This window comes from Glycine max, chromosome 7 (genome assembly GCF_000004515.6).
Source record: "Glycine max cultivar Williams 82 chromosome 7, Glycine_max_v4.0, whole genome shotgun sequence".
Taxonomy (NCBI): domain Eukaryota; kingdom Viridiplantae; phylum Streptophyta; class Magnoliopsida; order Fabales; family Fabaceae; genus Glycine; species Glycine max.
Window position 1 is genome coordinate 2,557,022 of NC_038243.2, and position 27,124 is coordinate 2,584,145.

Genomic DNA, 27,124 nt, shown 5'->3' on the forward strand with positions numbered 1-27,124 from the left:
AAGAAATATTATTAGGGGCATTTTTGACTTTTCAAAAACACTAATTCACACTTTTTTAAATAAAAAAAAATACATATTCAAATTCATCCATATTAATCCCTAAAAAATAAATAAATTTGAATTAGTACTAAATATGAAAAAAATTGAACATATTAATCTGTTAAATCATTTTCGTTTGAATTAAATGATGAGTTTAAAATTTTAAATTTAATCAAAACTCAGCTCATATATAATTAAATCACTGATATACTATAAGAAACCTAAAACAAACACACCTATATGTCAAAATAATATTGTTGTTGATTTTAAGATAACATATTATTTTGGAGTTTATATATTTTTATTTTATGAATGATCCTATATAAATATACCTGTGACTTATAGTTTATTTTTTTATCATATAAATAATACAATATTTATAAATACTGATTTTTTTAAAATATTCTTATTATCCTATAAAAAATTTCCTTAATGTTTTTTAGCTTAAAGATTATTTTTTTAATAGAATAGCTCAAAACAAAATCAACTCATTCCAAATAAATAAAGTTAGATTGAATTGAAAAAAAATAATCTAAAATTAGATTGAATTGAAAAATAGATAAAACAGTCCAGCCACTTGCAACCACGCTCAGAGCGACAAGTTCAGTGTTGGGATCATTCGGGTTTTTGTTACTCGGTTCATTCGAATGGCGACATCCTTGTCAAACGTGTTTTTGAAGGGAATCGCAGCTCGTTCTCTCAGCAGACCCGTAAGATCTTCAGCCCTTAATTTTTATGCATGTTTAATCATTACTTAGTTTATTTTTCGCATCTATTTTGTGTGAATAATACAAAGTTACATTCTTTACACATCCCTGCCTAATGGGTATCGTTTGTTTTCTACGTCTTTCTTGAGCTTTTTTTTTTTTTTTTTTTTAAATTTGGTTAGTAAACTTGCTTCTTGAACATTATAGTAATTATTCTCATGAATAGGCGTTATGTGTGCCAGCTTCATCCTTGGGTTTTTGAGTTACCCCAAATTGATTTTGGAGAAGGTGCTTTACATATACCATTGCATTACTCTTCTAATTAGTGCCAACTATTATTATTGGTTAGTTTTTAATTTTGTAATTCTTCAAACTGCAATTTGTAATCTCCTATTCTAACAGTCTTCCCTTAACATGGTGGCAGTTAAATGGGTTGTTTTATTGCACAAGATACTCGAATACTGTGTCAAATGATTCTGACACGCATGATGACTTCAAGCCAGGTAATAAGCTTGAGGGTTCTGGCATTTGTTTGTCTAATGTTATTGAGCAGGTAAGGGTATATCAAATCAATCTTTCACCCGTGAAATGTTATTTTCTTCTTCATTTTTTAATAATGTTGAGTAATCTGTAACTTGAACTTTTCGTCACTGTGATTAATATGTGCAGGATGTCAAGGATAATCCTGTTATGGTTTACATGAAAGGTGTGCCTGATTTTCCACAATGTGGATTTAGTTCGCTTGCTGTAAGAGTTTTAAAACACTATGGTAAGTACTAAGTTCAAGACAAGCTTTTCTGTTGATATTTTTGTTCTTTTTGTTTCTTTATGGTGAAGTTGTAGAAGAAATATGTTAGAATATGAATTCACATTACTTGATAACAATTCTGTAAGTTGCAATCATCATTATATAATGTTCTTGCAGATGTTCCTATTAGTGCTAGAAACATTTTGGAGGATCCTGAACTTAAAAATGCTGTAAAAGCCTTCAGGTAACTTCATGCTTGTTGATCTTATTAGTATCTGCTTGCTTCCCAAAAGAACATCAGTCATCTACAATTGTAGTTTATAGTTTACTAAGAATTTTGATGGATGATAGTTTATTATTATGTTAGGTAGTTAGAATTAGCTCAGAATAAGCACTGGAATTAGAAATTAAATTTCAATTTCAAATATCAAATTATCAATTTCCAACAGGCTAAGACTTACGGCATCAAATTCCCCCCTGAATGAGCGAGATTCCTCCCCTTCCACTTCAGACAACAATCACTTCGTGAAGTCCACCTAATAGCTGTTGTCACCAACTCATATCAGCTTCTTTTGATGCCAAGGGTGTGATTATACCTTGGCAAACCAAAAAATATTTGATCATTAACTATTAGCAGATCTTGAGTATGAAGTTGAGTTGAAGGGACTTTACAATTAATGTTTATCATAAATAACAAGTTTTCAGTAGAACAAAATAGCAAAATGAAACCCTTAATGCCAATGGAAATACAATGGATGAGTGCCCCGTCAATGAACTGAGAGTTGTCAAGGTGAGTTTGAAGATCAATGTCCGTTCTACTTTTCTTTGTATTTATATGAATCTGGAACAATTGATTTAATAGTACCTAGTAAGTTTTACCAGTTGTTATGTCTTTCCTTCACTTAAACCCTCTTGTCTCTGAACATCTGAGCCACAAGCCTTGTCAAATCTCTGGAAACTAGTTAGCCTGCAAATGTCTACGCATGTTTGTGGTTATCTCATATATGTCATTTTGTCTTTGTATTTTATGTGATATAACTGAGCTCATATTTGATTCTTTTTAAGCATGGTATCATGACAAAATGACAAGTACAGGTGCCTGTGCTTCCAAGTTTAATAATTTGTTTCCTTTAAAAGTTTAATAATTAATAAATAAGGATTTTTTTTTTAATGATTCCTACTGTTTGCCCTGTTCTTTCTATGCAGTAACTGGCCAACATTTCCTCAAATTTTCATCAAGGGAGAGTTTATTGGTGGATCAGACATTATTCTCAATATGCAACAGGTTGGTTCCCGTTTAAATGCTTAGTTTTTTTACTTGTGGCTATTATTATGTACTGTACTGTTCAATAATATTTTTATCCTCGTAGACCGGTGAATTGAAGGAAAAGCTTAAAGATATTACCTCCAAGCAGTAAACACATACCTAAGGTGATGAAGTTTTAAGAGATGTAGTTTACAAGAACATGCTTCATATCAACTATTAAGAGATGTGAATACTTTGTACTTTAATTTCTGGATTATATTCAAATAAGAAGTTTCAACATTCCTGTATATACGATTTTTCTTCTTTTTTTTCCTCTTTGTGCCTCGCTTTAATATTCATGTATTGTATATGAAGTAATGAAGATTGGACTTGGATGCTGTCACATGATAAATATTGAGGAACTGAATTACTGGCAAGGGATTTAAATACTTTGCAGGATTTCATGGCTCCAAATTTCCATCCAAGCTTTGTAACCAAAAAAACAAGTAAGAAAAGATAAGGAACAAAACACTCCGAAATTGATAAATAACACAACTAAGAAACCTATATTGTTACAATAAGTAAAACAAAATCTTTCCAACAGCACAGCTGACCCTGTCTCTAGGTACTATGATAATATAAAGGGAGAGAACTACTTGAAAAACACATTCAGATCTTTATTTCTCAGCAACATTACTAAAGGAACCCAGAAGACTAATCCTCCTATACCATATTATATACTGGATAACCATTTCGTGATGAAGCCATTCGTTATTTTACAGGTATGCCCTGACTTATACTCTGTTATTCATGTGGATCCCCCTAGCCCCAGCCTTGAGCTAAGCCAATTGGAGACCTCATCCATCTCCCTAGGAACAGTATAATGACCAAGCCTGCACCCAGAATGTTCAATAATTACTTTAACTGATTTGTGATTCATTCAGAGTTGGATTATTTCTTCTCAGAAAAAAATGTTACCCATCATAGGATTTGAATGTAATGTATCGAAACCCTGCTGAACTTAAGGATTGAGCTGATTTCTCTCCGTATTTGTAGAGAACTACGTCATCACCTACAAATGAATTTTGGAGGTTGGCTTTAAACAACTATGCTTTATGTTCGCTTGAAGAGATAATCATTTGAATAGTTAACGTAAGCCATATATAGCAGTATGTGCATGCTTAATCGTGTTTAATTTATAAGCACACCTCTCAAATAAAAAAAGATACATTGTCACAACGTTCAAGATGTATAGATACGTACTGATTCCATGGCTCAGCAAAACAGGTAACAAAGCAGCTCGCCTTCTTGCTTCATGTGACACTTCAATCTTGTTCCTTAAGCTCCTACACAAACAGAAGTTGTCAACCATTAGCATGTGGCTACATGGACCAACATATATACACATGATTTAATGTTAATGTAAATGTAATAATACCTTGATCCTGGAAGCCACCCACTGAGTCCAACAACTGCTCGTAAGTTGACAGGGTAAGGGATGCCATTTCCATACCTTCCCATGGCAAAACAAGTTGCAGAGTATTGAGCTACTGCAGCACCCATACTGAAGCCTCCAATTCCTACTTTCACTGTGACAAATTGAACTTCAACAGAGTGAATGAATCTACAAAATATCAATTACAAGTCCCAAATTGGATATGCTTAAAGGAGGCAGACTTACAGACTATGAATTAGAGTTTCATCAATTATGTTTCTTTCTCTTTTTTTTTTTCCTTTCACGTGAATGATGGTTATAGATGAAGAAAATTCCATTCTCATGTATTTGAGAAATACTTAGGAAACACTTAAGGTCTTGTTCGGATAAAACTTTAACTTGTCTATCTCAGCTCTTGGAAATATTAGATGAGAAATCTTTTATAGAAGTTATAAATTGAATTTAACTAATAAAAAATTATTTTACCTTCTTATTTCATGTAAAAAGATTACTCAAACAACCGTAATTATTATTTAGCCTTGAAATTACCATCAGCTGGCTCTGTTGACAACAAGTTGGCAATATGTGATGCTGAGGCATCTAAACTCTCCCAATCAACTGGACCATCTTCTGAAAGCTCTCCCATATCAAACCCTGATTAATGTTAGATAAGTAAGGTTTAACTGCAAGTTCTAGCTTACAATAACACAGTGCTGATTCAATCCGAATGATTAGAAGCACAAGGAGTTTCTTTAACATTACATGCAGTGCAAGAAAAACCACCAAGTATGGTTACAGGGCGAGAAGGAGCAGTTGGGCAAATCCATTTTATCTGCACCACATCACATCATAACAAACATCATATATTTTGTACAAGAGAATAGATTTATCAGAATATTATAGGGATAAAGTGAGAATATGTTTGTACAAAAGCAAAATAGGAAAGTTTATTTCTTACATTTGGAAGTGGAAGAGATTCCAGCAGAATATTATAGGGATAAAGTGAGAATATGTTTGTACAAAAGCAAAATAGGAAAGTTTATTTCTTACATTTGGAAGTGGAAGAGATTCCAGCAGCTGATAAGAGCTGCAACAAAATCAAGGTCAAGATTTTTATTATGCTTGTCTCATTAATTAGAATCTGAGAAGAATGCAAACGTCAATTAGGACAACACAGATTTACTAGATAAAAATCCATAGATTAAAATGATCAAACTGAATGGTATTTTTTGAGACAACACCAAACTCACTGTTCAAAGAACAATTCTAGGATGTTAGTTTTTCTAGTCATATAAATATTCTTCTGTCAAAAGTCATGTCAAATTGCTCATTTTAGAACAGAAAACAAATGATCTCGTGGTCCCCTAATTTGAGAATCTGGTATATACTCTTCCAAATCAAACTTCCATTAAATATAACGACTTTTTCCAACAGAATTTATTCCGTTTAGAATCTCAACTGAAAGAAACACCACACTGAAAGCATACAACACATCAGGAAAACACAAGTTTGCTTCCCTCTGATGTATTTGAATAGTTTTCTTGTCAGAAGTACAGCCCATACCTACCTCAACTCTGGAAGAGCAGATAAAAAAGAAAAACAGAAAGAAGGTTTTGGTGAAGAAAAAAGTAACAATGAAGAGACAAGGTAGAGGAGGAAGAAAAGACACAAGCTATGAAATGATTCACAACAGAAAAAGTACAATACATGCGGTGAATGAGGCATATAACAATATTAAAGAGAATGCCATCCATACCTCAAACCATTATCACCAAGACCATGCAGCCAAACTATAGTAGCTTGGTGCTTTCCTTTTGGCCTCACCACATGTGTCTTCCCAAACTCCAAGCTTCTGCTAGCAGTTCTACTACCTGCAGATGGCATATAATGTCTGAAGATAGCTGATAGGTTTCAAAACATGTGGAAAAAGTAACGATTATATTCCAAATGGACCAAGGAAACTATCATTGCTAACAGTTAAACAATAGAAGAAGCTAGAACCAAAAAGCAGATGCATGAACTATAAAAATGACTTTCCGAACTCAAGCATTTTATAGAAAGAAAAAGTTCTTGCAAGCAACATGCAAGGTGTAAGTAAGGAAGGATAAAGAACAATCAAGAGGAGCAAAAAAACTAACCAGAGCCCATATGATAATGTGGATAGCTCATTTTGCTGTTACAAACTATTCACAACACTCCCTCCTATTGAAGTGTGTCAAGGGACTATGAAGAGGTTATGCAATGAAGAAAATGCACAATGCTGATGCCTCTTTATACCCAGAAGGGTGAGGTGGAGTTGGAATAAAATGTGTATGTGTGCATCCTTGTGTACGTGTAGTGTTCACACCACACCATCAATAGAGTGTGCCTAGAACCGCCTAAGGAAGCATCAATGAAAAGGAGAGGTATAGACAGACAAAAGCAGAAAACCTTTTATGGGCAAAAAGAATCCAAACAGTGTAAAGCAAATTCATCCATTTCTAAGGCACACTGCAAGGACAGAGGACTCGCACATAGAGAGGAATCTATGCTTGTGGGCTGCGGCCAGAAAATAAAGATAACAGCAACAGCAGCTGAAGAATATTACTGAAAACAAGAAAGAATAACCGTGCTTGTAAAGATCATATTTGTTTATCAATTCCTGGTTGATTGATTGATGGATACCCATTAACCTCAAACTAGAGTCTTTTTCTTTTCTTTCACTTTTTGTGTCCTCAAGTTATCACAGAGGGAAAGAAATTCGAGAAATAAAAATCACTAAGAATTGCTATTGGAAAGGGAACCGCAGCTTCTAGGTATTTTCCCCTACTTTCTAGCTCCTTAACTCATAAAGTTTAAGCTGAGTAACCTGGATCTCAAATTAGAAGTGACAAGAAAAAGCATGCAAGCCTTTTACTACATTTGCCTCTCTCTTGCTTTCTTGTTTGCCACTATACCTAGTTGCTCAAGTCCCACTTGAAGAAAAGTTTTGTTTGTTTATAGTCATGAGAAGCTGCATAAGTCCAAAGGCTATTGCTTCTCTTGAGTACTGTGGCAAAATAAAAACAAAAAGAGATAAGCTCTTCAACACACTAAAATACATTAGATGAAAATATAAACATCCTAGAATCTTCATGCATTCTTTGTTTATGTAGATGCATTAAGCATTAAGCCAAAAGAAGGAACATTAAGAAACAAGAAGCACAATGGAACAAGACAAGGCCATTGTTTACAAAATCTCATTTATAAATTATTAGTAGCAGACTGCTGATTATCTTTTCTATGTTCTGGTATAGAAAAGGCTTTAGTTGACTCTAACTTGGATACACCCCACTGGCCAGTTCTTTTATTTGGTTTATATATTGGTTTTCCTGTTTTCATGTGCCCAAGTGGTGCAGATATTTGCAGCTTTGATTCTCACAGTAATAGCAAATATGTAGTTTATTATGAAAAGTGGAGCTGGCATATATCCATGCCATCCTCAGCAACAAGATAAATTTGAAGTATACACTATGCATAAGTCAATGACTACATTCATTGTACTCCACTATGTCTGTTCACCTATAAAATGCAGCTTTCATGCGGCTTACATGGAAATCTTAAAATTGCAATATGTGCTTTGGATACGCTCAATCTAGGAATCACCACCAACAATTTTTGGTTTCTTTTGCCTGATGTAATGTTGATCAAACTTTGATAATATACAATGGCTTCTCCTTCTGGATAATATGCATACGTAAGGATCGTAAGTATTAAATAAATTTGTAATAGGAGTACTTACACACAAAAAAATGCATTTAATACTTTGTTAATATGCATCCTTATGTACTGCATATAAGATTGTTAGCAAAATAACAGAAACATTAACATTAAAGTTATTGACTTAAACCTCAAATAAGTGTACGTCCCACTTGCATGGCAGATTCTACTTGGATGGCCAATAAATGGTTAGGAAAAGGTTAATGTGTTTTCCCTAAGTCTTCCTAGGAAAAAGTTAAATGTGATTCTACTTACATTGTAGATTCTACTTGGATGGCCGATAAATAGTTCAGCACCTAATGTCTTCATAGGTCCAAAAAATTAATGTGTTTTTCCTCGTATAACAACTTAGAACAACTTTTTTCCCCCAAAGTCTTCCCTAGCCTCACAAATCACAATACAGTAAAAGAATAACTTCAAATCGAAATAATGATGATTAATAATTGCATTCTAAGTGTTTATTTAGGAAAAAGGTTCGCTGACACGACTTTGGTCCTATACTCTCTCGGTACGTGTCGCGTTAGATTCGGTTAAAAAGTAGAGTTAACCAAAGAGTGTGTAGACTTTGTGTAGGATGCATTATGTCAAATTACGAGGGCCCATTTGTTTATAAGTAGACAATATATGTGGTGAGTATCAACATTATATTTGTACGAGTGAAGTTGGATTAGAATATCTTAAAGAAAAATCTCTTATTTAAATTTTGGGAATGAAAAAAAAAATTAAAAAGAGAAATCATATAAGTGGATATTAAGTATAATTTAAACTAATTAATACTTTATATTTATAATATGATAAAAAAAAATCCTATATGCATCACCTTTCCATTGAAGATTAAAGAACTGAAATCTTGCATAATAGGTAGCTTAAATAGGCAAGACTTTATAGCAAGGGAACATAATATTGTGTACCAAATTGAAAAGCAAGTAAACTAGAAAATTTTTAAAATTAGTGCAACTCCAGTGTGACCATTTTCAAATATTTTAGATCTTTCATTTGCAATAAGCTGGCATGCACACTGTAAAAAATATTCCCTCTCATGCTCACGAAGAAAACGATAGCAACATAAATTGAGAACTTCCCTCTCCTTGGGAACTAACACAAATAACAATTAACAAATTTACGTATTTGTTATTTAAAAGTTGCACGTTACGCCTGTGGTATATATTATTTGGATCACTTTCATCTAGGCTACGAAGCTGGTGCTCATCTATTGAGTAGACATTTGTGAACCATAATAACTCTGTTACTAGCTAGCTTCACTTTCTGTCACTCACAAAGTTTATAGATTTATTATCGGATGAGGATAAAATAAATAACTCGATCTTTGTTAGGACAAAACGAACTTTATATACTTTTGATGGGAAAGGTAGTAAATGGCACCATCAGAAAAATGATTCTACTCGATTCACTCATACCTATCCTTTTTCTTTTATTAACAAAATTCTTTGTTTGTTTACAGTGTACGTATAAACATATGAAAAAGATGTATAAACAAACACTTACTCTCCATGCTAATATACACAGAGAAAGAAAAATAAAAGAAAGATTAGTGTACATATAATAAAAGATATCATGTAACAAAAAAGTAATTTGATGTCAATAAAATGTTTACACTATATATTTTTATACATGATTAATGGAAATTTTTTTGAACTAGATGTAACAAGTCAAATACCCTTTTAAAAGGCCGCAACCCAAATTTACATAAAATTACATAAAACACACACTAGTGATGTGCTTTTGCTGTCATGTCAATTAATTGAGATTTTTATTATCTTCATTTCTGTGTGAATTTTCAACTATCGAATCAATTGATGTGGCAGAGTGGATTCGCATTCTGTATTAAGTAAATTTTACGATACAACTTATGAATCTTAAAAAGTGAAATAAAGTTGATATAAGAATTTTTTAAATAAAGAAGCTGTATTTTATTATTTTATTGACAAGACATATAAATTCTTACTCAAAATCAAAGTTACTTAGTAGTCATATAATTATTTTTAATATGAATATTCATCATTTAATTTTTATCTTGAATATAATTCAATTTTTTAGTATTATAATAGTTTTTATTTTTAAAATAATAAGAGTTTTATTTAATTTTTTGCATATATATATATATATATATATATATATATATATATATATGATAAATTAAATGGGAGGATATGAATAAAATTTCACTATTAAATCTTATCATAAATAATCAAATTTAAAACACATAAATAACGAGTTTCATAAAAAAATCAATAGATTTTTTAAGTGATAATGTAATTTTTTTATGCATAGTGATAATGTAATTTTAAAACACTAAAATTAAGATGAACGATTATAGTATATATGATCATCTATGAATAATTGAATTTTTTTTTTAAATCACTTGATCACTTAAAAAAAATCAGACTTTTAAAAAATTCAAATGATTATTTAGATTGTTAATATTTATTTTTCTTATTCCCAGATACAAGTTCTATTGATATTAAGTGTTAAAGTTTATTATTAATATTTCAACAATCTAATTGTTAAATTATGTGATCTTTTGCAAATATCATATACAACACATTTTAATTTAAATATTCATTGATATATAATAATAAATAATTATTTTTATTTTAAATAATATATCAACTATTAAAACCAATTAATGTAATAAAGTATTAGTTAATTTTTAAAATTATTGTTTTATTATCATTTTTAAATTTTATAATTCAATTAATAAAAATTACCTTTTATAAATATCAAAAACATCATTCTATATAATTTGATATTCATGTTAAAGAATCTAACTTAAACAAAATACATAAATTATTCTAAATTTCTCTTATTTTGTTTGATTTTCACGTATAAAAAAATATACCCACTGTATAAAGTTAAAAGCATACGCATAAGCTACTTATTTATAAATAATTGGGCGGGTTGGGCATTTGTTTGATGTGACACATATCAGTATATGCCCATGTTTTGTCAGTCACTGATAAGAAAATTAATTTAATCTTTGTGGAAGTTAAAGGATTTCCTATGCTGAAAATTATTGTACCATTTATAGAAGGAATAAGGTACATGTTCCGTTACATAACTACAATTGATTTTATTTTTCATATTCTAAGATATTTAAACGCAAATACAATTTTTTTAGATAAGTAAATCTTGAGAACTTATCAACATATATAAAAATATATCGGAACATAAGTAATTAGAAAAATGCTGTATAATTTTGTAATATAAAACTTTACATAATTTTTTATTTTATTTTATTTTTTTCTATTTAATCATAGATAGAATGAGCAAAGTTGTATTTTTTTTTTTTTGAAAGAATGAGCAAAGTTTCATAGCTAAAACCATTCACCAATAAATACAAATTGGAATACAAGTTAACTCATGTTTTAAAATAACTCACGTTAGATTAATTAGGTCAATGTTTTAAAATCGAACTGGTAAATAAACCAATAAAAATAGTAATTTATAGTTTATCGTTCAATTTTAAATGAATTAGGGATAAATTAGTAATAATTGAATATATAGTTTTAATATTTTAAATAATAAAGTAACATAAAATTATAAGAAATCTAATTTAAGTAAAATTTTAAATTTAACATAAAAAATTATACTGCATGTCCTACAAGATGAAAAAACTTTAATAAATTCATATGTAGACCACTATATCTCATATACGAGCCTTTATTTATTTAAAAAACATATTAAAACATTTTTTTTGTAGAAAACTAAAGAAACTAATATTGTCATTAAAAAAATTCAAAATTTATTTTCTATCCAGAGTTTTACCCTTTTTTTTTTACCGGTTTAAGTTTATTCTTGATTATTTTTTGCACGTGTTTTGAGTTGGAGTTTATAATGATAACTTTAGGTTAGACTTGGAGTTGAAGTTTTATTTATTTATTTTGATTTTCTCCTCCTTTTATTGTTGGTCTTGAATTTCAAATTTTATTTTTCAAAATTCTCCGAATTCTTGATGTTTACATGGAATCCAAGTTCCCTAATCTCTGTTAGTGTTAGATCGTGTCAAATAAAACAAGTCAGGGTGAAATAAAAAATAAATGGTTACTCCCAAAAATTCTATTAAAGCTTGTTATTGCAAAGTAAAAAAACAAGCACCAAGTCAAACTCAGACAATGACAAGACTTAATTTGAATACAATAAGAGTAGTGTCAAATTGTCAATAATACACTCTGATGCTCTCTCAAACGTCAAGATAACCAGAAATTACAGTACGGTTGATTGAATGATTTTGGCACCAAATAATTGTTCAATATTTTGTGAAATGTGATTTGTAAAGGAAAACATTAAACATCGAAGATGAAAACATGATCCACCTAGAAGGAATAATACTAAAATAGGTGGTAGAGCAGTTTCAAAATTTCCCTTCAACCTATATGTAGATTGGTCACTCCTCGTAACTTCAATCAGAAAGGAAAGTGACTAAATGTGTCCTTTATCATTTTTAGTATGAGATTATGTGTGATGCTTTGAATCTATTCTGTTCAGATGCCGATTACTTGATTTAGGCTCCATTACCCATTACTTCAGTGTGCTTATGTTACGTTTATTAGGGCACTGCAATGGCTAAAAGCATTTGGGATTAATCTTTGTAAGAATTAAGAATATATAGCTGTCATTTCGTTATTTTTCAGTGCTTACTTTTTCTTTCGTTTATTTTGTTCCCCTCCATTACTTTGTCAGTTGGTAATCTTTCGCGATATTTCTCTTCTCTTTTTTTTCCTTAAAAAAAGTGTCATTTATATGTATTTATTTTCTATACTTTTGCATGAAATAAAACCTCCGATGCCCCCGCAACACCATTTTCCCTTTATTTGTTTATTTTAAAACGACATCGTTTCAAATATGAACATTTATTTCTCTACTGGAAAGTCAATTGATACACGTGCCATGGTCGACCCAACTTTGGACTAGGTACATAAATTCTTAAGTCCTGCATTTTAATTTTGGGAACTTAGATTACGCTTAAAAACTTTGGAGTCAAATACTAATTTCATTTTCCAAGAGAATTTTTTTTATTTCACTTTCTTAAAAAGAGAGAGAGAATAAAAGACTTCAATAATATTCTATAAAAGCTTCTTGTAAAGACTTCTATGGCATACCTACTGGTTGTAGGCTTGTAGCTTTCAACTTGTAGTTTCTTTCAACGAGATAAAATAATACGTGAATGACAGTGTAATCAATCAAACTGCTATTTACATCTCCATATTAATTGCATACTACGGATTCATTGTCAATTTCGGAAGCTAGATATTGCATATCCAGATGAAAGTTCCACGTGTTTGGAATTAGAACTTAATTAAAACAAACATTTCACATGGCCTTTCATCCGCAAAAGATTCTTCAACAAGATGATTCCTTCAAGATATGTTCAGGAATTTTAAACATGTCGAATGAAAGTGATACATAATAGACTGAAATAAAACACGCCTCTCATACAAATATTTGAGGTTTTGGGTGGCAAGAGGACCCTCCTCGCCATTACGCTCACACCTAAATAATTTCCAAACATGTTCTTAAAAAGCTGTCATTCAATTCTGAATTCTGTCTCTTCTTCACTTGCCTTCTCCAAAACAATCCATTTCATGGTTTAGGTGCTCAAAATCATCCAAGGTTTCAGAAATTCAAAACCAGTTAAAGAATCGTCAAGTTCTATTAATTATTTCACAACGCACAAAACATAGTCTAACAGAATTGGTAGCTCAAGCAAATGAGCATCCTGCGTTCAAATAATCGCATAAACTTTCTATCTCAAAAGTTGTGACACAATAAGGTATAGACAAATCAAAATCAAACTTAGGCCACAGGATTTTGAAAGGCCAGAGTGTATGCTAAACAATGTCTCTCCATCTTTCCAGAATTTATTCCAGATTTAATTGAAGGATGCAATCAATGGTGATCATCATCACCATGTCCATCGGGTGGTCCACCAGGTCCTACCACTTCAAGCTGTTTAAAAAAAAAAAAGAGGAAGAATAATTAGTGTCGATGTGTAAACAGTCATTTGATTAATTCCCATTAATGTTCTAAATAGTTGAAAAGAATTTGATTCAAGTTTGCTCTCAAAAGTTGACACACGACGGCAGTTTAAACAAACCTATGCACTGCACTACTTAAGGTTAGATTCTCCAACAATTCCCTTGCAGCCACATACACTACAGATACATTAAAGCTTATTGATAACATCGGCAAAAAGATAAAAAAAAAAGTCAAATTCCTATGGAATTTTGAACTATTTTCTAGGATGTTAATTGATAATTCAGGGATTTGTTGAGCAGTTGGGAAATAAATTAATTTTTAAAGATGACCAGCGGCCATGGTTGTTAAACTCGAGTGTTTAACTAGTTAACTCGCATGAGTTTACATGTTCACTCACTCAAAATCATGAGTTTGGTTCAGTTTCCTAAAACTGCCCCTACAAAATTCTGCCTTTTTCATTAGGATTTTGTCCTTCTTTATTGGCTATCACCTATCATGCATTTTCAGCCAGTTTCTCCTCTGAACACTTCTTCTCCAATGACAGATGGTGATGAAACGAAGATGCCGAAGATCATTAACTCTCTACTTTTATTGTGTGTTTTCACTTTATGAACTTATAAGTTTTAATTTGGTCTTTTATGCATAATTTGATCACTGTCATATTTTGACACTACAGTGTGCTTTGTTATGAAGTTTGATGTTGGTTTTTTTTTATTGTTTTATGGTTTTCATTTGATTTGGATACTATGATTATATTATATTTGGTTTGGATACTACAATTATGTTTTTTTAATTATTATTCTGGTATAATAAAAGCAGTTAGGCTGAAAATAGAAGGAGTTTGATTAAGCATATAAAAGTCATTTACGACCTTCCTATAAGCTCTTTTTAGCTTATTTCAATAAGTTTCACTTTCCCATAAAATTTACCAATATAAGATAATTAAATTAAGAACTTACGACAAGACCTCTCATAGTCATATCTCATGGTAAGCATTTATTGAATAAGTCCCAAATTAAACTGTTTATCCAAATGCACCCTCAAACCAATAATCTTGGTCTGGATGATAATAAAAATCTAATCATTGTTTGAAATACATAAGTTGTTAAGACTGAAAGCCTCCCACTTTCCCATTAACTAATTTACAATGTCTTCTGGCTAAAATGGGAATTATCCAGCACCAATAAGCTAAAAACACCAGAATCATGCAACACCATTAGATAATCATATTTAAGAGAAGCCAAGGCATTCAGATTGTGGAAATATTTAAAGTTAAAGGAACTAAAAACTGCCCCAAATATATTTTATAGGAGCAGCCTCACCCTGTGCTGTCAACGACAATCACTATGCAACGGTGCTTGAATATCAATGTGCACAAGTGAAGCACACAAGCAAGTATTTTTAATCTAAATACTTAAATATCTTGGCATTCAACTCCACAACTGTTGAAAGTAACAGCACAAGACATAAAAAATGATGATTCATTGATTCTCAACTCCCCTCAAAAACACTGTAACAGTAGAAGATATTCTAAAAGTCATTATGAACTTACAACAAAATACTGTGCGCACACTGGACATTCATGGGGCTTGTCTTTCTCCAGCCAAAACCAGACAACATCATGCTCATCCTCTGTAATCAAAACAAGTTGTTCACCCCCTCATAAACACCATAACCAGAATTCTAGCTTTTTTCATCACCTTGGGAAGAAGTTCACATGCAAGAAGACATTAAGAGAAACAAGGAATATTCTGATACTCACCACCTTCACCTCCTGGGCATCCGACTATCCTTTTATCATAGTAAGATTTGACAACAGCAGGTGCTTCCTATGAACCAAAACAAACAATGAAAGCAGATAAAGATGAAACATATATAAAACCATTATTAATAAAGAAGAATACTTAGATAGACAAACCATTTAGTAACAAAGAAAGAAAGCTGAATACTTAGATAGACAGATAGGCATCCGATTAAATGAAAAATGAAAAGGGAAATAATAAGAAGCTCGAGTAAGCCACTATGATAGGGTAAATGAATCAGATACTTAGATTCCATCAATTCATGCAAGCAAATCAGTCACTGTTTTAACTACAAAACGGCTATCCAAGTTTTGCTAAATGAATTTCAATCATGATTTTTGGGAGAATTTTGTGTCCAAACCAAATAATTTGGTTGGGTAGGGTCAATTTTCATGAATTTTTTGCATTCAACCCAAACTGAATCAATCCAATCAGGTATAAAGAGGTTTGTGTCTGGTGATTGGGTTGCAAATGAAGGAAGGTACTTTTACAAAACATTCATTTAAACACATATATATACACACAAACTATGCATTATGAGTTTTCCACGATTTCAAAATAAAAACTATCTGGAAATGCACAAATGGAGAACACGAGATGCAATGAGAGACGAAATTTATACAGTTAAAATACATTGGAAAAAAAAAAAAAAGAATCCATTCGCACAATCAACGGTATGTGACTCTTATAGTTATTCTCTTACACAACAAAATTATACAATTTAAATAGGAAAAGGTAATAAGACTGACCTTTGTGCCGAATGGACCTTCGGGATGGTCTATTTCAAGAATATTCCTTCCCTAACCAAAAGAAACAGATAATAGTTAACACACAAAAAAAAGGAAAACAATGAGAATCTCCCTTGAAATCCTATACAGAGAACAGCACTCTGGTTAATAGCTCTTTATTCAATACTCTGACCATAAGTTTGTGTGTGTGTGAAGAGTAAATAAGCTAATTACTAACAGAACCCCCCAGTTTTGGTCTAAAATATAGGGCACAGATGAGAGTAAGGAATGCATTTGATAGAATCGAGAGAGACCTCGAGCTCAGCCTGAAGCTCCTCGCGCTCGTGGCCAGTAGCGATTGGCATTATGTCCTCAACCTTCTTTTTGATCGCAGTAGCATCCTCTGTAAGAAGAGATAAGATGAGTTCATCTGGCGGATTTAGGAAATAGTGAATGAGAAGAAAAAGGAGAGAGTACCGGATTGGGTTGAGAAGTAGAGGCAGGAGCGAGAGAGAGCGGCGAATCTGGCGGAGGCGGAAGCAGATCGGGGAGTGGCGGTGGCGGCGGCGGCGGCGGAGGAGGCTAGGGTTTTGAGGTGAGAAGAGAGAAGCCTCCGCAACATTTTGATCTCAGGTCACACCCTAACCCCTTCCTTTGTCTGACGTGACGAATCAGAAACTGGAAATGGAATTGTTGCGTTGCTTATGGCTGCTGGCTGCTACACTGAATCAAATTAACTCAAGACGGTCCTTGTCTCTTTTTTCTCTTCTTCGGCTATGGATTGGTCCAAACCCAACCCATGGAACGCTGAAAATGAAATACTTATATTTTATTATTATTTGGATTTGTTATATTTCAAACAGAAGAGAAAGATAATGTTAAGTAATTTTTTTCACATTACTATATAAAAATAATTTAATTTTCATATATCATTATTAGTTTAAAATTTACCATATTAATTCATTAAAAATTATCTAAATAATTATTATAAAAATTAATAAAGTTGTCATCTATTACCATGTTAGAGTTCTTGAGAGAGGTTTAATTGTAAAAGCTATAATATAAAAAACTTACTATTCTATTTTACTAAAAAGGTTTATGAGAGAATGTGATTCAATAATAGTCTTAATATTCCTTAGATTAGTTGCATTTAAATTAATTAACCTTTGCGACAAAAGGGGTGACCAAGGGATTGACTTTGCCATGTGAGACTGTGAGAGACACCAAGACAAGCTGCAAGCATGCGCCCACAGATATTACAATTTGCCTGCCTCTTTTGTCACTAATGCTAATGTTCTCTTTCAATAAATGATTGGGTAGAAATATAAAAAAGTAAAAATGATTTTGAAAGTAAAAATTGTTAAAAATATAATAGTTTTTACTATTATTAACATATTGTATTAGAAATCTATTAAAATTTTCTATTCATTAATTCTTTAATCATAACAGAGTGACATTATATATTTTTAAGAGTAACGTCATGGATATTATTATAATGACCTCAATGATACATTTTTTCAATGTCTTTTGACGTAAGTTTCACTAAGGCCATGTTTGGTTACATGAACTAAATAGTTTGGTATATATGAAAAATATAATGTGCCACACTGCACTGCTTCCAATTTGGCGTCTATGTCTACCTAATACATTACATGTCCATAAAAATGTCTTGATAATGCACAAAAATATCCCTAAGATGTATAAACTGCAACTCAAAGCACGGCAGTTGAAAAAACCAGTAAATTTTGGCTCAGCCAATCAGCTGTTGCTTATATGTTTTAGCTCCAGAGTCTTGTCCTTCACTCTCATCTAATTTCCTCCTCAAGTTTTTCAGATCATCTTCACTAACCAAACCATTCAATTCTTTATTCAATGCATATGCCTCGCCCATTTTCCTTGGGCACTCTTTACTCGCAGAATCATGAGACACCACTGAAACACAGTTTACAGAGAATAAACAGCTATAGTATGGAACCCCAAGCAGTCTGTGTAGTACCAAAACATGTTGAATTATACCGATCATGATAGACGATAAATGATATGAAGTTCAGTGGAATTTTCAGGATTCAACCTCTGAAACAGAACATTTGGCCACTTTCCACTAAAAATTCAGAACTTGTAACACAGTATAGTTTGTACCTGATAAAAGAAAGATGAATGGTCAACTTCACTTAGTGTCAATTAATTTTAGTGTCAATTGATTTTAAGTTGAAATTTAACACAAATATTACAGAAAACCAGATTATGAATAATTTAGCAACCTTAAAGTGTTGAAGTCATGATACCAGATCGCCTCGAGTTAGAAAAATGCAACAGAATGTCGTGCCAGATGATGCATCCAACCCCATTTGTGTAGCTACAACATGAAATGAAAAATGCACTATGATAAATTAGCATAGTTACTTGTGTTTCTATATTTTTAGTTCATTTGGTCGCATGAATGCAGGTTCAGCATGAAACAATTAAAGATCTGCAATGCTATATGTTTCAACCATGAATTTGGAATCAATAGCTATTACATCATTCTACAATATCTTCCTCCAATTTCTTCTATCTACCAAATAATGAAAATTTTATTATTATTAAGATATTAAATATATTTATTTTTTATGTAATACTTTTTTATAAAGTATTAAAAGAATCAGTAAAAAAATATTGAGAGGATATAACGTTACTTGTTTAGAAAAAGCAGGCTAAATCATAGAATGACAACAAACATTAAAAAGGTTAAAATTTTCATTTTATATTTCATTTTGACCAAAGAAAAATTATTTTTTATCCAATAAAAGCTTAAAACGGTACTTGTGCATTAAATTTTATAATTAATTTATCATTTTACATCAGTTAGACAGGGGTTTGAGTCTGCTATCCCAAATACATAAATCATTCCTCTAAAGTTATAGATATACTTTGGAGAGAAATACATAAATCATTCCCCAGCAACAAAAAAAATAGTAATTTTTTCCTATTCACATAATTGAAACCTATTACTTTTTTATTCAAATGTAAGTTTGGGTAAATCAAAACCTACAATAATAATTTTTGCATCAGTTATATATATAACTAATGCAAATGTAATATTTTTTATATCAATCATACATTTAATCAATGTAAATATGATATTTTTTTTACATTAATTATGTATATAATCGATGCAATAAAAAATACACATAGATTTGAATATCCAAACCCTATTTCAAACAAAAAAAATATCATGTTTCAATTTTATAAGGAAAAAATTACTAAATATTCTATAAAAATTAATTTCAAATATTTTTATATTTATATTTATAAAGACAAAAAAATATTTTATTCTTAATCTTTTATAACAGCCTATAACCAACTGAACTAATACGTAAATAATGTTATAAAATAATTAATGTTACTATATATAACACTAAAATTAATAATATATATTTAATGCACATGTAAATTAACATGTGCATTAAATATATATTAGAAATTTTAATATTATATATAACAACATCAATTATTTTATAACATAATTAGTCTATTAGCTTAGTTGATTAGAATGTCGTGTTAATAACCTAAGAGTCATAGGTTCACATCTTGGTCATTAATTTGTAAAATATAATTTTTTTAAATTTTTTTAAAAAAACTCGTACGGACCCATATGGATAGCTGATCTGGGTCCATACAGATTATGAATATGTAAATTTGCAAGGGGTAATTTTGGAAATAACAAAAAATATTGGGTGTACAAGAAAAAAGTTGGGTGCGCAAAGTAATTGTCAATCGTAAGGCTTTAAGGGTGCGGAAGGAAGCCCGGCCCATTATTCCTAAATGAAGAAAAAGTAGGCACAGATTCTGATGGAAACTGCCGGTGGTGGGCTATGAGGATTTACGACTTAGCAAGGTCATGGCCCTTCAAAGTTGTTGCTATTCGCCTTTACTTTTTCCATGGCAGTGACCCATATGTAGACAGAGCATGGTGTTTAAAATCAAATCAAATTATTTATAAATCGTTAAATTGATAAAAAATAATAATTAAAAATAAATTAAATCGAAAATAAAAAATTTAAAATTTGCATAATTTTTATAATTTGATTTGATTTTCTAATCTTGTTATAAAAAATTAAATAAATTGCATATTATAATTATATTAATTTTTATTGTAATAATTAATAATTAACATTTAATGATTTATTATTTTTTCTTTATTTTATAACCAATATGTATATTTTATTTTTATATGTTAAAAAAATATACTAATATTGTTAAAAAAATATTAAATTTCAAGTAAAACACAAATTACTATCATATTAAAAAAGATTTAATAATATCATTTTATATTAATGTTAAATAGAAGTAAAAATAATTTTTAATTAATATATGTCAAACAAAATTTAATAAAAAAATAAAATTAATTTTTAAAACAATTTAGTATAATAATTATGCATATTTAGTTGATAGATTTTAAATTATGATGATAAAATAAAAGATAAACAACTGTTGGACTGAACCAAATAGCAAAAGTTTGGTTTAACTTTGATGTTATATTTAAACTAAATTACATCTTTATTTTATGTTTGATTTAGATGATTTTTGTAAAAAAATAAAAAATGAACCAAACCACACGATAAATATTCCACATTTGAAGAACCAAAAAAATGAAGAACCATGCTGGTATCAATCAATGAATTAAACAAGCATTTGAGCAAGCCATGCTTTATTGGCTATAATTTAAACATAAATTCCTTCGTCATTTAGGGGCTATTCTCTGATGAGGTTGTTACTTGCTAGTTATCATAAAGTAAAAACTATCTTGTACATCAACCAAAAAAAAAAAAGCGTGCACAGTTGAATGTTGTGTAGACTTTATGCTAATTAATTTTGGTGCCTCATGGGTTTACTATTCTTCAACTCAGCTTTCTTTTTGCCTGTGGCCAGATTAGGATTTAATTGGCTTAAGATAGTAAAAATTATTATTGGTGACTACTACTTTGCTATAAATACAAGGATAATTGTATCAATCTTCTATTATGCATCATTGATCTAATCCTATTTTCACGTAGAATAAATTAACCAAGCCCTGCTAAAAGCAAGTTAGATGGAGCTTTTCTCTCATACATAGATTTATTCTACTTGATATGAATTAATTAATCGAGATATAAAGTTACCTGGGAAAATTAAAAACTGTCTAAAATAAAACTGAAATAAATATAAAAACTATCACTCCAAATTGCAACATCTTTTGCATTTCAAGATTATCTCATTGATCTGAATTTGAAGTGCATGCGATAAACAAAAGGAGAAATCATTGAAAAGCTTACCATAAAAAGAAGAAGAAAAAATAACATTTGACTGCACAAAAATAATTTTGTGTATTATAAAATCCGTCTTGAACTTGACCTTAATTAGTGTAAGATCAAAGAAGGAAAAACAAAAATTAGAAATAAAATAAAAAAGACGGGTGAAGAGAAGAAATGTAAAAGAGAGAAGCACACAAATAGAACATAAGGAGACAAATCACGCACATAGATTAATTACAATGAGTCCCAAATCATGAACAGGCCAATAGTTCATAGTTGAAAGAAATTAAAGCGAAATACAACGATGAGTGAGTCTGAGTCTAAGGGTAGAAAAAACATTAATTAAAACCAAACATTTATTTCTCGTACCCTTTGGAAACATCGGACGCGAGTCTGGATGCAATAGCGGAGTGGTACATGATGTCATGAAACGTCGACGTTTCCACGGTCTTCTTTCTCAGCTCTTTCGCCTTCTTCTCCGTGAAGCACCCCGCTGTGAACTTGGATCTGGGCCGGCCCAGGTCCAGGCCCACTTCCCGCTCCGGATCCGATTTCTCACTCGCCTTCTGCAATGGGCCCATGTAGTCCGGATCCGCGGGCCATCCGAACAGAGGAGCCCACCAGTTGGAGGAAACGGGCTTCCTGTTTCTCGGGTCGGGCTTGGCGGGAGAACCAGCGGAGGCCCGGATCATGGTTGGTCGGAAAAACATGAGTGTTGTTGCCATGAGTGAGAGATGAAAGAGCGTGCTGCGATAGGTTTTCCGTTTTCAGGTTTTTGCTTTGTAGAAACTCGTAGTTCTGTTGAGGATGGAGAAATTATTGGGTGTGGGGAAGGTCCATGAGGGCGTGCGCTGCATTATGAACGTATTGTTTGATTGATGAGAAAGAAAGGGTATTTTGGTCTGAATTTAGAATTGGGTTCGTGGGGAGCGTAACAGAGGATAATAATTGTGGATAAGGTAGTACACGTGGAGGGTCTCGAAGATCGTGTTGACTGTTGTATTCAGCTCGCCTGTCTCTTTTCTCGTTTCACTTTAGTTTTTTGTAAGATATTCGGTGTACTTTTTTGTGAGATATTTCGTGCACTTTTTTGGTTTTTACTTTTATTTTGGTGCACTTTTCTATCTAAAGATGTTGGGAGGGGCACTGCAAAATTGGTCTAATGCATTTGCTCGTACTTTTCAAATCCAGAAATTTGAAGAAGCAAAAATGACAATTAAGCTAATGGCTACGATAGTCGAGTAATTTAATTGATCATGTTGTAAAGAAGCTTTGATATAGGCAATATCATCATTTTCTTTTGCCTTATTCATTAGGCTATTCTTGGTAAAGATGAAAGTAAGAAATTTAAATACAAAAAAATGAAGCTTGTGTTTAAAAGTCCTTTATGCTTATTGATTATGTTTAGATTTCACAAACCCTCAGTTCAAAGAGTAAAAATTAATTATTACCTCCATCTTTTATTATAATATTCTTTTTAAAAATTTGTTTGTTTTTTTTATAAAATCATTTCTAATTTTTATATGTATTAATTTTTTTTTATATATTTTCTTACTTAATTATTTTTTCTTTAAATATTAACGAAAAATAATTAAATAGATAAAAAAATAAGAAAAAAATGATTTTGAAACAATAATATAATTAATTAACAGAATTAATATAATTAATCAAATTAATTACTTTCTTTTCTCAGGTAAATTAAATAAAAGATTCTTATAATTGTGGACGAAAAAGAGTAAGTCTTTACTTTTAGGTTAAATTTTGTTTTAATAAGAAGGTTGGCATAAACGAACCATAGACTTGTCGCACGCACAAAGAGACTTCTGTTGATAGGACCTTCTGATCCTAAATTCCGAACCATAGACTTGAACGCATCCCTTCACGACGATTCTGTTTCTGTTTGCGTTAAAGGTCGAGTTTCTGTCCCCCAAATCTTATGATGTTCGAGTCGTAGGTTTCTACTCCTGAACTGTGGTCTAAGTCTCTGCCTGTGGAATCCATCCACAAATTTGAATATTGGTCACATGTGGTTTCGGGTTATGGTACATTTCTGTGTTTTTGGGTATGAGCCGTCAACAAATGACTACTTGGTGGTTCAAGTGCCCTACGACCCAACCTCAAATGATCTATTAACCCGTGCAGAGTTTTTCTCACTCAGCTAATGCTTGGAAACAAATTGAGGCTACCCATTTATCTTATAAGAAATGTTATACGTATAAGGATAACCAAGCGGGTTCATTTTTGAACGCTGCTATTCATTGGTTGGCTTATAGTTGTGAATTGTGATGTACATGTACCAATGAAAGTTATTGTTGCCTTTGATGTAACAGAAATACCTCTGTCAGATTATTCTGATATGGCAACTATAGACTTTGTCATTTGCGGGTACTACGAGAATTGCTCAGTCTAAATGTTGTGGGGATCAGCCTTCAGTACAAATATGTGCGGTCTTCTTGGACTTAAGACTATTGTTGTGTCTGTTGATCACATTCCTACTCAAAATCAGTACTTCTTTCCAATATTTTATACAAAAAGTGGTGATACTGTTGGTGAAATGTTATGACAAAGGACGGTTGCAAGTGCATGGATTCTATTGTAATGACAAGGGACAGTTGGAAGAACATCCGTTCTGTTTTTATGATCCACATGGATTCCAGGTTGTTGCGTATCCAGAGTCTCTACTTTCATTGCCTTGAGACAGCAATCAAGCTGGAGGAGAACAGCAGCAAACAAAGAGAAGCAACATGTGAATTTTTTTCCTGTTGCCCTTAATATTTTTTGGATACTCGTCTTATATTATGATTTATGAACTCTTTTGGTATATTAAAGCATGAAAAAAGTAATAGCCAGAATGATGAAATTGCTATTTCAGCATTATGTTCTGTTTTTTAGGATTATTCCATCATGGTGTTATTACCATGAAAAACTCACTAATCTTTTGCCTTTAGTAAACACTAGTTTATTAAAGAATATAAATTTTCTGGTCTGAATTTGTGATTTAGGCTATGGGAAAGTATATTATGTCGATTCTGAATTCTAGTCTTGCATCAATATCAATGGCACCGATAAGGAGGTTATGCATGAGTTGTTTAAAACTTACGAATTTGGTCCTAGGTTAGGTATTGAAGTTGGAGCATTTGATACAAAAAGCTCCATCTTTTTAAAAGAATTGGTTATTAAGGTGTTACAACAGCTTAATTCTTAATAGGTTTCTGGTTGACCATTATATCTTGTTTATATGGATAAAGGACATAAAAGAAAATATGAAATAAATGATGAAAATAGTAAGCATCACAGTATTTGTTTCCACAACAGATGGAAAATTATCTTAAATTGCTTTATTAAGGTGGATGTGTTCCTCCTTTTTGTCCTGCAATACATCAATGAATGTATATGCAAGCATCGCCTGACGAATACAAAGACAAGGAATATGAAGCCTCATTGCTAATCGTACAGTACAAAGCATTGACTTTTCACAATCACTTGGTTAATTGCACATCTAAATTTCACAAACTGAGACACACCAAACCCTCAGGTGCATAACACAACCTTGATTGATATATTATTATCTTTTTCTTCTAATAAACAAAACAACAATCATACCATTGATAGAAACAGTAACCACCGACCATGTGTCACAATGTTCTTTTTCATTAAAGCTAGTAGTTATGACTTTCAACTCGTCTCTTTAAGTATGTTAGAATTTTAGGGGATCCTTATAAAATACCAACAATCACCGAGAATACATTACAATGCAGAACACAACCTTGATTGATATATTATTACCCTTTTCTTCTAATAGACAAAACAACAATCATACCATTAATAGAAACAGTAACCACCAATCATGTGTCATAATGTTCTTCCTCATTAAAACTAGTAGTTCTTACCTTCAACTCGCCTATGTAAGTATGTTAGAATTTTAGGGGATCCTTATAAAATACCAACAACCACCAAGAACACATTACAGTGCAGAACACAATCTTGATTAATATATTATTATCCTTTTCTTCTAATAGAAAAAACAAAAATCATACCATTGATAGAAACAGTAACCACTGACCATGTGTAACAATATTCTTCCTCATTAAAGCTAGTAGTTCTAACTTTCAACTCGCCTCTATAAGTAGTTAATGTTAAAATTTTAGGGGATCCTTATAAAATACTAATAACCACCAAAAATACATTACGTTAGATTAACTGGAAGAGTTTTACAAATAAGATCCATAATGATTGATCAACAAACGCAACAGAATCTGAATCCGTAGGTAACCGGTGGCTTCATGATTATTCCACAACCGAAACTTTTTTATTCTTTAATAGGAACTTCATAACTCTTTATATGGAGAAAAGAGAAACTATATGTGACGGCTCCTATATTGGAGAGTATAGCTTTCTTATAGTATATTAACCTAATAGGGTTCTCATTATCCCCTAATGGGCCAACACATAAGTCCATATCCCTAGTTGTTGTCTAACGGACTCACTTAATTTGATCACATAAAATAAAATTCACTAATCATAAATAACTAATATAATTATCTTATAATATTAGTCCACAATAATTATTGGAATAGAAAATTCCAACAGTTAACTCATCTAAGATTTCACCATCTCATAATTCCATTGATCTAAAACTTGGTGATTCCATATGTTAAGGAAAAGTGAAGAAGCACTTTTATGTTCCAAATTGATGGCTAAAATAGAATTGAGATCAAAGAGTGATAAAGAATCAAGCATGGCACACCCTGAAAGAGAAAGAAAGTCTTGGAGCACCCGGAATTTCCTCATACTCAGTTCCCTTAGATGGTGAGGACTGAACAGCTCTGCTAGGATATACTGCCTCATCAATATCAACACAAAGCATGGGGCCTTTTGAGATTGCCTGTAGGTCACCATGTCAGTCGAGTACATATGTTGGGACAATGACCTTGTGACTTTCAGGAATCATGCCCATAGGAGGATTGGTGCAATCTAGAAACCCATTCTGGAACACTATCATTTATTGTTTTTCATCCAAATGTATAGAGAAAACAATTTTCTTTTTAATTCATTTTCTCTCTTTTATCCAAACAAAAACTGGTTGTTCTATCATGCCAAGACATCCATCATGGTCAAAGATTCATGATTCATCCAAACAAAGCTTTGAATTTATCAAGTCGTACTTGATAGGGATTATTTTGAGAAGTAGGACCCAACATATCTATTTAAACAGTTAAATTACCCGTCAATTATTTGAATGCGATGAAAACTATATGCCAAATCTCAATTGTCGATTGGGTGTACTCCTGGGGATTGACAAGAAAATACCGATCACGCAACTGCACTAGGCATATAAATGAGAAATTTAGAACTCGTGTAACTTCATTACAGTTGTTTTATTATTTATCATAAAATCTAATATTTTGAAA

At 31.5% G+C, this 27,124-nt stretch overlaps 4 protein-coding genes across 7 annotated transcripts; 1 reads left to right on the plus strand and 3 right to left on the minus strand.

Annotated features, from left to right (window-relative positions):
* The first annotated feature begins 630 nt into the window (after positions 1 to 630).
* On the plus strand, positions 631 to 3,048 carry LOC100500103 (uncharacterized). Of its 2 annotated transcripts, XM_014777319.3 has the most exons (7): positions 631 to 749; positions 973 to 1,034; positions 1,171 to 1,299; positions 1,416 to 1,515; positions 1,672 to 1,738; positions 2,701 to 2,779; positions 2,865 to 3,048. In XM_014777319.3, exons 2-7 carry the CDS (start codon positions 978 to 980, stop codon positions 2,910 to 2,912), a joined length of 480 nt encoding a protein of 159 aa, XP_014632805.1. In that variant the 5' UTR covers positions 631 to 749; positions 973 to 977; the 3' UTR covers positions 2,913 to 3,048.
* Positions 3,049 to 3,167: 119 nt separating this feature from the next.
* Positions 3,168 to 7,307, minus strand: LOC100816153 (acyl-protein thioesterase 1 homolog 1). 3 transcript variants are annotated; one of them, XM_003528305.5, is made up of 9 exons: positions 6,314 to 7,113; positions 5,932 to 6,046; positions 5,226 to 5,262; positions 4,938 to 5,007; positions 4,725 to 4,829; positions 4,179 to 4,329; positions 4,004 to 4,086; positions 3,719 to 3,812; positions 3,168 to 3,633 (listed from the first exon to the last, which is right to left on the minus strand). In XM_003528305.5, the coding sequence occupies exons 1-9, from the start codon at positions 6,342 to 6,344 to the stop codon at positions 3,549 to 3,551; spliced, it is 771 nt and encodes a 256-aa protein (XP_003528353.1). In that variant the 5' UTR covers positions 6,345 to 7,113; the 3' UTR covers positions 3,168 to 3,548. The 3 variants fall into 3 exon arrangements, with proteins under 3 accessions (XP_003528353.1, XP_040873164.1, XP_040873163.1); XM_041017229.1 differs by having other exon boundaries at positions 3,280 to 3,633; positions 4,179 to 4,344; positions 6,314 to 7,307; XM_041017230.1 differs by lacking the exons at positions 5,226 to 5,262; positions 5,932 to 6,046; positions 6,314 to 7,113 and adding an exon at positions 5,134 to 5,151.
* Positions 7,308 to 13,565: 6,258 nt separating this feature from the next.
* LOC100819356 (cytochrome c oxidase subunit 5b-1, mitochondrial) lies at positions 13,566 to 17,261 on the minus strand. Its single transcript, XM_003528307.4, has 6 exons — positions 16,918 to 17,261; positions 16,755 to 16,843; positions 16,462 to 16,512; positions 15,673 to 15,739; positions 15,463 to 15,542; positions 13,566 to 13,880 (listed from the first exon to the last, which is right to left on the minus strand). Exons 1-6 carry the CDS (start codon positions 17,060 to 17,062, stop codon positions 13,821 to 13,823), a joined length of 492 nt encoding a protein of 163 aa, XP_003528355.1. The 5' UTR covers positions 17,063 to 17,261; the 3' UTR covers positions 13,566 to 13,820.
* A 4,657-nt stretch (positions 17,262 to 21,918) lies between these two features.
* Positions 21,919 to 22,585, minus strand: LOC100776958 (uncharacterized). The gene has a single exon (XM_003528312.5). It carries the CDS (start codon positions 22,436 to 22,438, stop codon positions 22,070 to 22,072), a length of 369 nt encoding a protein of 122 aa, XP_003528360.1. The 5' UTR covers positions 22,439 to 22,585; the 3' UTR covers positions 21,919 to 22,069.
* Positions 22,586 to 27,124: the final 4,539 nt, after the last annotated feature.